Below are 12,167 nucleotides of genomic sequence, written 5' to 3'. Positions count from 1 at the left end.
TCTGCATTTTCAAAAAATGGACACAAAGGTTTTTAAAAGCAGCATCCCACCCACATCATGATCATTTCTTTACACATCAGGAACAGACCTCAACCCAGAAAAAGCCAAAAGAAACAAAGAGGTTTGCAAGTCAAGTTTTTAAAAAGTAGAGATAAAATAGCAAAATACTGGAATATTTAATATCAGGAAGATAAAACATATAAATTAAGGTTGATCAGACTGTGAACTATGATGTACTGAGTTTTAAAATGAATCCAGGCAGGGATAGGAGATTGGAGGTTGATGGCTAAAGGGTAAGGCACTTCTTTTGGGAAGACTAAATGTTCTTCTAAAATTTATTGTAGTAACAGTTATACAACTCTGAATATGCTGAAAACCAACTGTGCACTTTAAATGGGTGAATTATATGCTACGTGAACAACATCTCAATCAAGCTATTACCAAAAAATAAATAAAGCCAGTAGGTGATAAAAGAAAATGCAATAGAAAATAGAATACATTGCAGGCAACAAGAGTGAGTACTATTTTCTGAAACTTTAATTCATTTTTATAAATAAAAAAGCACATAGATTATACACATGTATATATTCATACATCCACATATATGCTTGCAAGTACACAGGCATGATGTAAAATTTTTTTTTATATAAGTCATCGTCAAAAAGGACACTGTTCTCCCTCATTCCCACATCTTTCATTCTGATAATCTGATGCTATGTGAAAAGACCAATAAGGACAAAATCTACGAATATCTTAAAGTTTGATTTTTGAAAAAACTGGCAAAAAGAAACTAGTGCTAAATAATATGAAGAGAACTGCATCTACAAAAGAAAACAAATACAAACGCACGTGCAACACAGCTCTCTATGGGCTGCACACACCCACACCTGGGTCTGCAGCCCTGGCCTCCAAGCTCCAGAGTGGTATCAACTCTACCTGCCATCTCCCTGTAGACGTGTCATATCAAGTCTGAGATTCCTAGGAGGCAGCCGAACACAGTTCCTGATTCCTTCCCACTAAATCCTTTCCCAGCACAGTCATCACCATCTCTCCAGACATTTAAGCCAAAATCTAGATGCTCTCTCTCCATGATTTCTCTTTCCCTCACACTCCACAACAAATTCAACAAGGATCTGTCCCGCCTCAAGAATGTATCTCAAAATGTTCCATTTCCCTCCATCCACTTTCAACCCCCTACCCTGATATCAACATTCCTCAATTTTTCTTGCTCCCACACACCCAAAAAGGATGTTTAAGTTGTGTCATATTTACAATTGTGGGCGTTTACCAGCTGTAAAAACGTAATCTCTGCCACACTGTACGTACTGGCATTTTTAATAAAACTCGCAATCCCTTTTTAAAATAAATTCAATGGAATCTAAATACCACTGAAATGATATCTACCATTATCCATTTTTTTAAATACAAAAATAAACTTCATGGCTGGATATTTTATGTTGTTCCTTTTCCTCCATGAACTCATTTCTATTCCACGTCACCCAAGGAATTTTTGGTTTTGTTTTGTTTTTGTTTTTGTTTTTTTTGAGATGGAATCTGTCTCCCAGGCTGGAGTGCAGTGGTGCGATCTCAGCTCACTGCAAGCTCCGCCTCCCGGGTTCATGCCATTCTCCTGCCTCAGCCTCCCGAGTAGCTGGGACTACAGGTGCCCGCCACCACACCTGGCTAATTTTTTGTGTATTTAGTAGAGACGGGGTTTCACTGTGTTATCCAGGATGGTCTTGATCACCTGACCTCGTGATCCGCCTGCCTCGGCTTCCCAAAGTGCTGTGATTACAGGCGTGAGCCACTGCGCCTGGCCCTACCCAAGGAATTTTAACTGAATACATAGCTATGTTCAAAGCCTTCTGCTACAAGACTATAAATATAAATTGAAATTTCAGGTTTTTAAAACATTTTTCCTATGACCATAGGTCTAAATATTAATTTTTTTTCTTCTGAATTAAGTTATCAATTCAGGCCAGGCGTGGTGGCTCATGCCTGTAATACCAGCACTCTGAGAGGCTGAGGCCGGCGGATAACCTGAGGTTAGGAGTTCAAGACCAGCCTGGCCAACATGGTGAAACCTCATCTCTACTAAAAATACAAAAATTAGCTGGGCGTGATTGTGTGCACCTGCCATCCCAGCTACTCAGGAAGCTGAGGCAGGAGAATCACTTGAACCCAGGAGGGGGAGGTTGCAGTAGGCCGAGATCACACCACTGCACTCCAGCCTGGGCAACAGAGTGAGACACTGTTTCCAAAAATAAAAAAAGTTATCAATACAATTTGTATTAGTACAGTCGAATCCCTGAGAGATTGGTTCCAGGACGTCTCAAGAATATCAAATTCTGAAAATGCTCAAGTCCCTGATATAAAATGGTATACAGTATTTGCATATAACCTATGCACATCCTCCTGTATACTTTAAATCATCTCTAGATTACTAATAATACCTAATACAATGTGAATGCTATGTAAATAGTTTTTATACTGTATTAAGGAATAACGACAAGAAAAAGTCTGTACATATTCAGTACAGATACTTTTTTTTTTCTGTATTTTCGATCCACAGTTTGTTGAATCCACAAATGCGGAAGTCACAGATACAGAGGGCCGACTGCATACAATTGATCAAACCAACAAGTTTTACAAATTTTCATAGGTAATTAAACACAGAAAGTAAAATCTTATTGAAAATGCATCCTTTAATGAGATGAACAGAGCTGTTTTCCCCCCAACTGGTTGATGTGAACATTACCCACTACTAGAATGAGACAGGTTTTTTATCAACTTAATCCTTTCTTTTTTAACTTTTTTAAATGTAAGTACTGAAAAAGCTTGTAAGTACTGAAACAGCTTTATTACAGCACTGTCCGTAAATTCTCTAAACTACCTCAGTGTTTCATCTAAAAATCACACAGTGAGCCATCATTAAAAGTAACTTAAATGATCTATCAGTTGTCAAATTCATTGGGTCCTCCTTCAATTTTACTAAAAGGAACGATCTGAAAACCACCAAAGTTACTAAAGAATTTGTCATCCAATCAGAGTGGATCACTTTTTCCTAACAAACACCAATATTTCAAATTGCCTCTTTGCCAAGATGAAGCCAACAGCAGGATTGGGGCTGGGTGAAAGATACAGCTTTCTTTTGTAAAGTGGAGAAAAGAGATTGTGAAAGCAGAGGTGGAAAATGGTAACTTACAACTCAGATCAGCTTTAGGAGATACCTACACCCTGGGGGTCTGGAAGCCTAGTCCTTGCAAGTTATCCACCCACTTATACACCACTTAGAGTGTCTTCGTGTACCTCTAAGGGACCCAGTTTGACAAGTGACCAAGACTGCCCCATGGTATTCTCTTAAAAATGGAATTCACAGGACCGAGTGCAGTGGCTCATGTCTGTAATCCCAGCACTATGGGAGGCAAAGGCGGGCGGATCACTTGAGGTCAGGAGTTTGAGACCAGCCTGGCCAGCATGGAGAAACCCTGTCTCTACTAAAAATACAAAAATTAGCCAGGCATGGTGACACATGCCTGTAATCCCAGCTACTTAAGAGGCTGAGGCAGGAGAAGTGCTTGAACCCAGGAGGCGGAGGTTGCAGTGAACCAGGATCATACCACTGTATTCCAGTCCCCTGGTTAAAATTCTTTAACAATTCACACCACACTTAAAAACAAAACTCAAATTCCTTACTGCGACTTCTAAAGGACTACATACCTTATCTCACCATCCTACAAACCACACTAGCCTTCTCCAAGTTCCTGGATTGCCGGCAGGGCTTCCAGCCTTAGGGCCTTTGCACCTCCATTCCCTCTGACCAAAGCACTGTTCCCGCTGCTGTGTGGCTGCTCCTGTTTCCTCCAGGCTTCAGCTGGAATGTCACCTCCCAAAAGGAGCCTCACCTGACCACCCCATCCACCTCATTATTCTCTACCACAGGAAACTAATTCTTGATAGCTCTTGTCATAAGCATAATTATTTTACTTACAGTAAAGTCTTACTTGCCCACTACACGAAACAGAGGTCTTGTTTGTGTTTCATGTTCAGCACCCAGCACGGTGCCTGGCACTCAATAGATGTTTATAAACAAGAGGGAGGGCACAAGCACACCATGGAAAAAGTGAAATTGGTGAGTGGCGAAGGAGGGGCTATTTCTAACAGCTTTCTAAACAACCTTATTTTAAAACAAAATCGTATTAATGTATTAGAAGGTATAGATACGACAAATGCCAAAGAGAAAGGTGTATTACAGATACTACTAAATACATAAACATGGACATATACTGAGACTTCAGAGAGCACCCAAAGTGGGCAGGGACATTCAGCATGCAGGTTTCCACCCCCATTTTTTCCTTACCTCTGTTCTTGAGAAGGCTCCTCCAGACCCTCTTCAGAATCACCCTATTGAAAAAGAACATGTGTTAACCGTTGTTTCTGTTTGTTCATTTGTTTTTGAGACAGAGTCTCGCTCTGTCACCCAGGCTGGAGTACAATGGCACGGTCTCGGCTCACTGCAACCTCCGCCTCCTGGGTTCAAGCAATTCTCCTGCCTCAGCCTCCCAAGTAGCTGGGACTATAGGCACATGCCACCACACCTGGCTAATTTTTGTATTTAGTAGAAACAGGGTTTCACTGTGTTGGCCAGGCTGGTCTCAAACTCCTGACCTTGTGATCCACCCGCCTCGGCCTCCCAAAGTGCCAGGATTACAGGCGTGAGCCACTGTGCCCGGCCACCCCTGGGCAAATCTTATAGTCATCTTGCACTGCTCTCCTCCCTTCACCTCCTACCAGAAAGACCTACCCACTCACGGGAGACCCAGTTCCTACCTGTCCTTTCTTCCAACACAGCAGCCCACACCATTAGTAGCTCCGGCTGTATTAGAAGACAAACGCAGCTTTCTTCTCTGCCTGCAGACTGCTGCCTGCAACCATCCGGTGCACCATCGCACTCTGTGCAGCAAAGACCAGTCTCCTCATATCATTCACTCCTTATCACCCTTATCACACAGTAAGGACCCAGCACTCAATGTCATCACTTCAGTCCCTGCTCAAGAACCTACTATGGCTCCCTCCAACTGGTCAGATGCACACCAAGCTCTTCAACAGCATACAGCACTGTCCCACACAGGCCCTGACACACCCAGCCCTACCCCTACAACCACATTGCGGCAAGCACCTGGGCTCCAATTTAAAATGTCCGAGGGAAAACGCTGAACTTAACTGTCTACCAGGCGAGGCTCTGGGCTAGGCCCCAGGCACACACTTGCTGCTGCAGATCTCTAAGGCCTCCCTTGTCCCTAAGCCTTAGCTGACCTCTCCAAAGCAGGGTGCCTCTTCTCTCAGTTCCTATATTTCAGCACTTGACTGTGGTCCCAGGGTATTACCAGTCTGATCTTGCCAACCACAAAGGGCAGGGACAAAAGCATGTAATTCCCCCACTGCCTCTTGGGAAGTGCCTCAGGGCCTTTGCACTGGCTGTTCTCTCTCACCACTTTCAAAGATTGGCTCAAATATTGCCCTTTCAGAGTGGTACATTTTGACCTCTTAAAACCGCAACTCACATCACCACCCCACATTGCCACCACACAACATGTATGCCCTTCGAACAGACTAAATTACTTTAAATTTATTCTCTGTCTTGTTTACTGTCTATCTCTCTGCTTCCATTTAGACTGCAAGCATCACAAGGGCAGGTGTTTTTTTTTTTTTTTTTTTTTTTTTTTTTTTTGTCTACTGTAACATCCCTGACACCTAAAGCACTGCTTGGCCTGCAGTAAGTGCTCAATAAAACATCTGCAGAGCTGAGTACAAGCCAGCTGTTTCTTAACTACATGTGGATATGACTATTATGGGAACTTCACTAAGCAACTTTTTCTAAATCAAAATAGAACATGACATGCTTTCCCCTCAGACACAGAAACTTTACCACCATAATAGTGCTTTTCTGGTCAAACTGTACTGAAACTCACACAACATACGTAATGGCTAAAAACTTGGGCTCTATAGTTAAACACTTACTCTCCTAGGACTGTCACTTTCTTATTACCTCAAGCCAAGTAATTTCGCTGTTCTGTGCCTCAATTTCATCATCTGTAAACTTCATAGTGTTTAGTGTGTTAATGAGTTAATACTCATAAAGCATTTAAATGATGCCAGAAGTGCCCAACCCATGTTAGTTTTTTTTTTTTTAATGTTGATGGAAGTTGATTAAACCAAAAATAAATCTCTATGACAAAAAGATTACCAAATACTGGTCAATGATTCACTGGAGCAAGATGCTATTACATAACACAGTACCTGTGATAACAAAAACTCTGTGTATCATTTCCTGTTTCACTTTCTACCAATTTCCGTTATCTACACCCTCTGACTTAAGATGCGGGAAAATAAACTTGATATTTTTAAAGGCAGATTCTTTCTTATTCATCACTGTATCTCTGGAGACCTAACTGGGCCCGCCCCAAAGGTCCATCTTTGCTAAATGAACAAGTAAGGGCAGTGGAGCACTGAGCCTGCCCAGCCCTGCCTAGCACCAACATGATTCTGTATCAGGTAACGGCTGCTCCTACTCAGCACCTGTCCCTGGTTCCCAAACCTGCTAACCAAGGGGCATCAGGAGTGAGCCTTCTCTTCTCAAAGAAGTCTGGATGGATTGAAAGAACAGATTCTAGACTGCCCTTCTTGCAGCTAGAACTGATTTTTAAAAATGTGATTGTCAAACAATACTAGGAAATAACCATTTAAGGCATTCCACCTGTTACCTGCAGACTTAGCCAACCTCATAAATAGGGGAACTCGGCAAGACACTGACAACTGCCTCTCCCACACTAGGACGACTTCATGGGCAGTACTGAATGTCTACTGTATGCAGGACACTGTGGCCACAGCAGGGCACCAACCCTTAGCAGCCCAGCCCCTCAAAGGAGAACCCAGTTAAGGCAACAAGACATGCACAAGACAAAGGAGAAAAACGAAGACATGGGCTGGGCACGGTGACTCACACCTGTAATCTCAGCACTTTGGGAGGCTGAGGCAGGCAGATCACAAGGTCAGGAGTTCAAGATCAGCCTGACCAACATAGTGAAACCCAGTCTCTACTAAAAACACAAAAATTAGCTGGGCATGGTGGCGCATGCCTGTAATCCCAGCTACTCAGGAGGCTCAGGCAGGAGAAGCACTGGAACCCAGGAGGCGGAGGTTGCAGTGAGCCGAAATTACATCATTGCACTCCAGCCTAGGTGACAAGAGCAACACTCAGTCTCAAAAAAAAAAAAAAAAAAAAAACAAACAAAAAAAACCGAAGACACTACAAGAAACTCAAAGAGGGAGAAACGATGACAATGCCACTGCAGGGCAGGAGTCAGGAAGGACAGGTCCTGAATGACCAGCGGGGCTGTTGCATTCATTAATTCAACAGATACGTGTTGGACATGCTTGGCCAAGGGTCGGGCTGGAGTGGGCGTACCAGAGGACTGACACGGAAGGCCCTGCAGGACAGAGCAGGTCAGGTGGACATCACCTATGCGTGGATCACATGGAATCGCAGTTTCTGACTTTGAAGGCAAAGTAAGAAGGTACACAAAGCCGTATCCTGCACACACCCAATTACTTCTTGAAAATAAGCTAATGAAACACCTGTTTGGTTTCCACACCATCACCACTTTGCATTCAGTGTGTTCAAGTACAGTCAGAGCAGAGGAAAATTTCTGTAAATGTAAGAATAAAATCATATATATTTTTCCTCCTTCCTCTCATGATCACCATGGATATACAGTTTGTATATTCCTACACCAAATGATTTTATGACATGAGAGTATATAACAAAAAGATATGACTAGTACAACTTTACAATCATAGAGCACACAATAGTGCTGAGTTATCTGTACTATTCAGACCTTTCAAAACAAGAAAGCCGTTCATGCTCTCCAATGCCCAAGTCTACCAGTCAGCTCAGGGACCACTAAAATATTAGGTAAGCTACAGTAGGTGCTCACTAAGTTCCAGGCACTTAATCTTCTCAAAGTCTTCTGAAACCAGCACCATAATTCCCCAGACTTTGCAGATGAGAAAACAGGACAAACAGGTGAATTTATGGAGCTAAAAAGGGATAGGGCTGAGATTCAAACCCAGGACACCTGGCCGGAGGTTCTGACAGTTTACAACAATTTAGTTGTCACATATGGTTTTACTAATAGTAAGTTAGTCTTGATCACTTAGAGACCTGTCATTAAAAAAAAAAAAAGACTTAATCAACAGGAGACATCTCCAAAACAAATAACTATACAAACAGTGTTGGCAAATATGTTACTGGTTTTTTTGTTTGTTTGTTTTTTGAGACAAAGTTTCGCTCTTGCTGCCCAGGCTGGAGTGCTTCGGCGCGATCTCAGCTCACTGCAACCTCCGCCTCCCAGGTTCAAGCAATTCTCCTGCCTCAGCCTCCCGAGCAGCTGGGATTACAGGCCTGCACCACCACGCCCAGCTAATTTTGCATTTTTAGTAGAGACAGGGTTTCTCCATGTTGGTCAGACTGGTCTCAAACTCCTGACCTCAGGTGATCCACCCCTCTCGGCCTTCCAAAGTGCTGGGATTACAGACGTGAGCCACCAGCCTGGCCAGTATTTTATTTAATGCCACATCCTCTAAAGTTCCTATTTCATCTACTACTGACAAATCTTAGCCTCTGAAGCCATCTTTCAGTCTTCCTGCATGAAAGAAACCCAATGTACTGGTTAATTAAGCAGAAAACCCTCAAATTTAAATTAACACCTATAAATATTCTCTTTTCAACAGACTCCGTTTGACACATATGAGGGAATTTTTGCTGAAAAAATTCAAAATACTTTGAAAATAATTCATTTAAAATAACTTTCTTCAAAACTCTCTGTAGCTTATGAGATATATATATACACACATACACACGTGTGTGTGTGTGTGTGTGTGTGTGTGTGTGTCTCCCTTACCCTTGGCCCAAGTATAAGCAGGGCAAGATAGTTTCTGAAAGGTATACGTAGAGATATGGATGAAGTATTTAGAAAATTATTTTGAAAACCAGTTTCACTTTCATTATAGCTTTGATTAAAATAGCTTAGCTATAAATCCCTCTATACTGAATATCCCAGACAGCTTCTGAATTCTGACATCTATTATCAAAACAAATTGTATTATACAAATAAACCAGAAATTAAGAATTGTATAAAATAACTTTTGAGCCCATAAATCAAATAATCATTTAGGCCTTGACATTTCCATCTCTGAACACACCTACTAAATCTTCAACTAACGCTCTAACAAATGAGAGTATATAATACTAGACTCAATCACCTATAATTTACTTTCCTTTTAGTCTGGGTTGGCTTCCAACACTAGCCAGTAAGAGATAGAAACTATAATTGAGCAAAAATGCAAATACATATACAGAGATATACACCAGTGCTTCTCAACCAGGGCAGTTTTGCTCCCCAGGGACATCTAGCAATGTCTGGAAACATTTTTAGTTGTCAAAATCAGGAGGGGGTGGGGGAGAGGGGGAAGCAGCAGTGAGTGCCACTGGCATCTAGTGGGTAGAGGCAAGGGATGCTAACTGCTCAACATCTCACAGTGCACAGGACAGCCCCCACAACAAAGAACTCTCTAGCCCAAAATGTTACCAGTGCCACTGTTGAACAACTCTGATATACAAAAACATAATTTTTTAAAAATAAATACATCGCGTTAAATGTCGTTCTTGCAGTAGGAATACGACGGATTTCTATTTTGTTCTTTTTATATTTCTGTATCTTCCAAACCTTCAAAAACACATATGTATATTATTTAAAATCGGGGAAAAAATCCATTTGGGAATAAATTTTTAGGAGAAGGAAAAACTATCTGCTCCTCATCCTGATGGGGCCCTTTCTCAAAAGACCTGTCTCATTCAGGCTGCTGGCCTTCAAGGAGGGTCCAGGAAAATTCTCCTCTAAAATCACCTCTCTGCCTTGAAGCTGTTATTCATTAGCCCTGATCAAAATGAATATTCTAAATATCTCAAAACCAGCACTCTGAATGTTTCACATAGGAGGGAGAAAACTGAAATGTAAAACTGGACAGCCTCTCCGGTAAAGTTATAGCTAGACATCCTGTTTTTCTAAACAGCCGCAAGACACAACACAGAATTAAGTGCTGCCACCAACGTGGGAAGTAATGAACATCTTAAAAAGTACTGCACACAAGCTAAATATTTCCTTATAATTCAAGCCACTCCCACCCAAAAAATGCATTTTGGATCACTACCGTTACTGGTGAAAGGCAGTCAACAATATTATATTTAAATGTGCACACTTCACAGTCAATGGGAATTTCTTGTAAAAGTTAAAAGCTTTACAGTACTGTATCTGTTGCAGCAATAAACCCTCTATGATGCTACAAATTCCCAATAAAACGTCAGTAATTATTTTTCTACACGCAATCATCATATCATCATACAGAGAAAAAAACCAGAAATTCAAGTTCTTAAGTGGGTGTATTTTAACAGGAATTAAGGGCACTTGGAGAAAATCCAAGATGACAATCCTTGAGAGTCACATCTCCATCCCAAAGCTACTTAACGCTAATGGCAAATACCACTCTAACATTTATGAAATCAATACTCCTGTTGTCCTCAACCTCTTAGCCACTTGCCATCCACACAGCACCAGCTCACTTAGGGAACAGTGTGCACCCAGGACACCCACGGCCGAACAGACCGCTGGCCGCTTCCCTGCTGAGGTGGCCTGGGTTCCCACCTTCTGAACTTGGGGCCGGCCTGCCTCAGGCCCTGTCACATGGCGTGGGAGGAGCCGGGAAGGCCACCGTTGCCAGGTGTTCAGGCTCGGCCCCTAACGTTTATTTGCCTTGCAAAGTGGCCCGAACGCCTGTGCCGCTTGGACAGGGGGTGGGGAGGACCGGGGGCCTCCCCGCCTCTCCTCCCTCTACACCCACAGCCGCCCTGTCACCTGGTCGTCCTCACCTGAGTGGGCAGCAGGAGTTCCCCTTCTTCTGCCTGCCACAGCTCCACCACGTTCGGCAACGGCTCAATCGCTGCAGGAACACCAAAAAATACACCACGTTTTTAATGCACGCTAAAGAAACGCTTCCTGTTTCCCCTATCGTCCCTCCGTGCCCCCCGCCTCACCAAAACATGTCTCTTTTTCCTCCTGGGAACAGAGGCCATCCCAGGGGCGAGCCAAGGATAAAAATACAATGGGTGGGGTGTGAGCCGGCGGCCCCTCGGACGCGAAGGCGACAGCGTGCAGGCTCGGGGTGCTCGTGCTGGGGGTGGGGGGACGAAGTGGGAGTGAAGACACCCCACGAGGCACTCCGGGCTCCGCAGCCCGAGCATCTGGAGTGTGGACCCTGGGCGGCCAGGCTCGGGGGAACAAAGCTGCAGGAAGCCGGGCCGCTGCGGGGCACCCGCGCGCGCCACACAAAGCGGGGGCTGCGCCCGGGGCGCAGGGGCCCGCGCACAAAGGCTCCAGGGCGCGAGCGGCTAGCGGTCCCCAAGCCCCGCGACTGCCCCGCTCTCCAGCTGTACGGGGCAGAGGGGCGCGGGACGGGACGCTGTGGTCAGAAAATGTTATCAGCGGAGAATTGCAACAGCTTTCCTTCCTCCTCCTGCCCCTTTCCCTTTCCTCCCCTCGCCCTCTTATAGATTTCAGCAGTTCCCTAAAAGAAAGAGCGGGGGCGGGGTGGAGAGGCAGAGCGAGCCCAGCGGCGCAAGGCTGACCTTGTCCCTGAGCCCCTCCCGGGCGACAGCAGGGCAGCAGGACCTGGAAGACGCCCAGCAGGAGGTTCACGGCCGCGGCGGTGCGGCAGTAGCAGCCGGGCTGCGGGCGTCGGAGCCCCGCCATGCTGCTGCTCGCGCTCCTCTCCGTTGCTCGCCGCGCTCGCCACTAGCTCGCTGGCGCCCCAGCTGCCTCGGCCCGGGCCCGCCCCCGTGCCGCCCCGCCCCGCCCCGCCCCGCGCCGCACCACCCCCGCCGCTGCCGCAGCTGCTGCAGCTCCAGACCCGGGCGCGCCGCTTGCTCTGAGCGCGTGTGCGCCGCAGATAGGGAGGGACGGAACGCGGCGGGGTGCGGGGGAAAGTGGACAATGCGAACCCGCGGGTGCCCCGCCCCGGCGCGGAGCACATGGCCGCGGGCCCGCCCCGCA

The 12,167-nt window shown here is 45.0% G+C and overlaps 1 protein-coding gene across 39 annotated transcripts in view; it reads right to left on the bottom strand.

The window, feature by feature from the left end:
* The window catches only part of TMEM131L (transmembrane 131 like), a 170,341-nt gene extending 158,379 nt beyond the window's left edge, over positions 1-11,962 (bottom strand). For 18 of the 39 annotated variants that reach the window (XR_010156364.1, XR_010156362.1, XR_010156365.1 and 15 more), the window contains exons 1-3: positions 11,744-11,958; positions 10,988-11,058; positions 4,361-4,404 (exon numbers count right to left, since the gene is read on the bottom strand). Coding sequence is in view for 20 of the 39 variants with exons in the window: in XM_016952415.4 (XP_016807904.3) it covers positions 4,361-4,404; positions 10,988-11,058; positions 11,744-11,867 (239 nt within the window). In the remaining 19 variants the exon portion in view is untranslated. Of the gene's footprint in view, positions 1-4,360; positions 4,405-10,987; positions 11,059-11,152; positions 11,646-11,743 lie in introns of those variants that run through there. The other 21 variants (XM_063809137.1, XM_063809141.1, XM_063809139.1 and 18 more) reach the window with 12 other exon arrangements.
* Positions 11,963-12,167: the final 205 nt, after the last annotated feature.

This window comes from Pan troglodytes, chromosome 3 (assembly GCF_028858775.2).
Source record: "Pan troglodytes isolate AG18354 chromosome 3, NHGRI_mPanTro3-v2.0_pri, whole genome shotgun sequence".
Taxonomy (NCBI): Eukaryota; Metazoa; Chordata; class Mammalia; order Primates; family Hominidae; genus Pan; species Pan troglodytes.
Note: the sequence above shows the minus strand (reverse complement) of the source record. Positions and strands in the feature narration are given on the sequence as shown.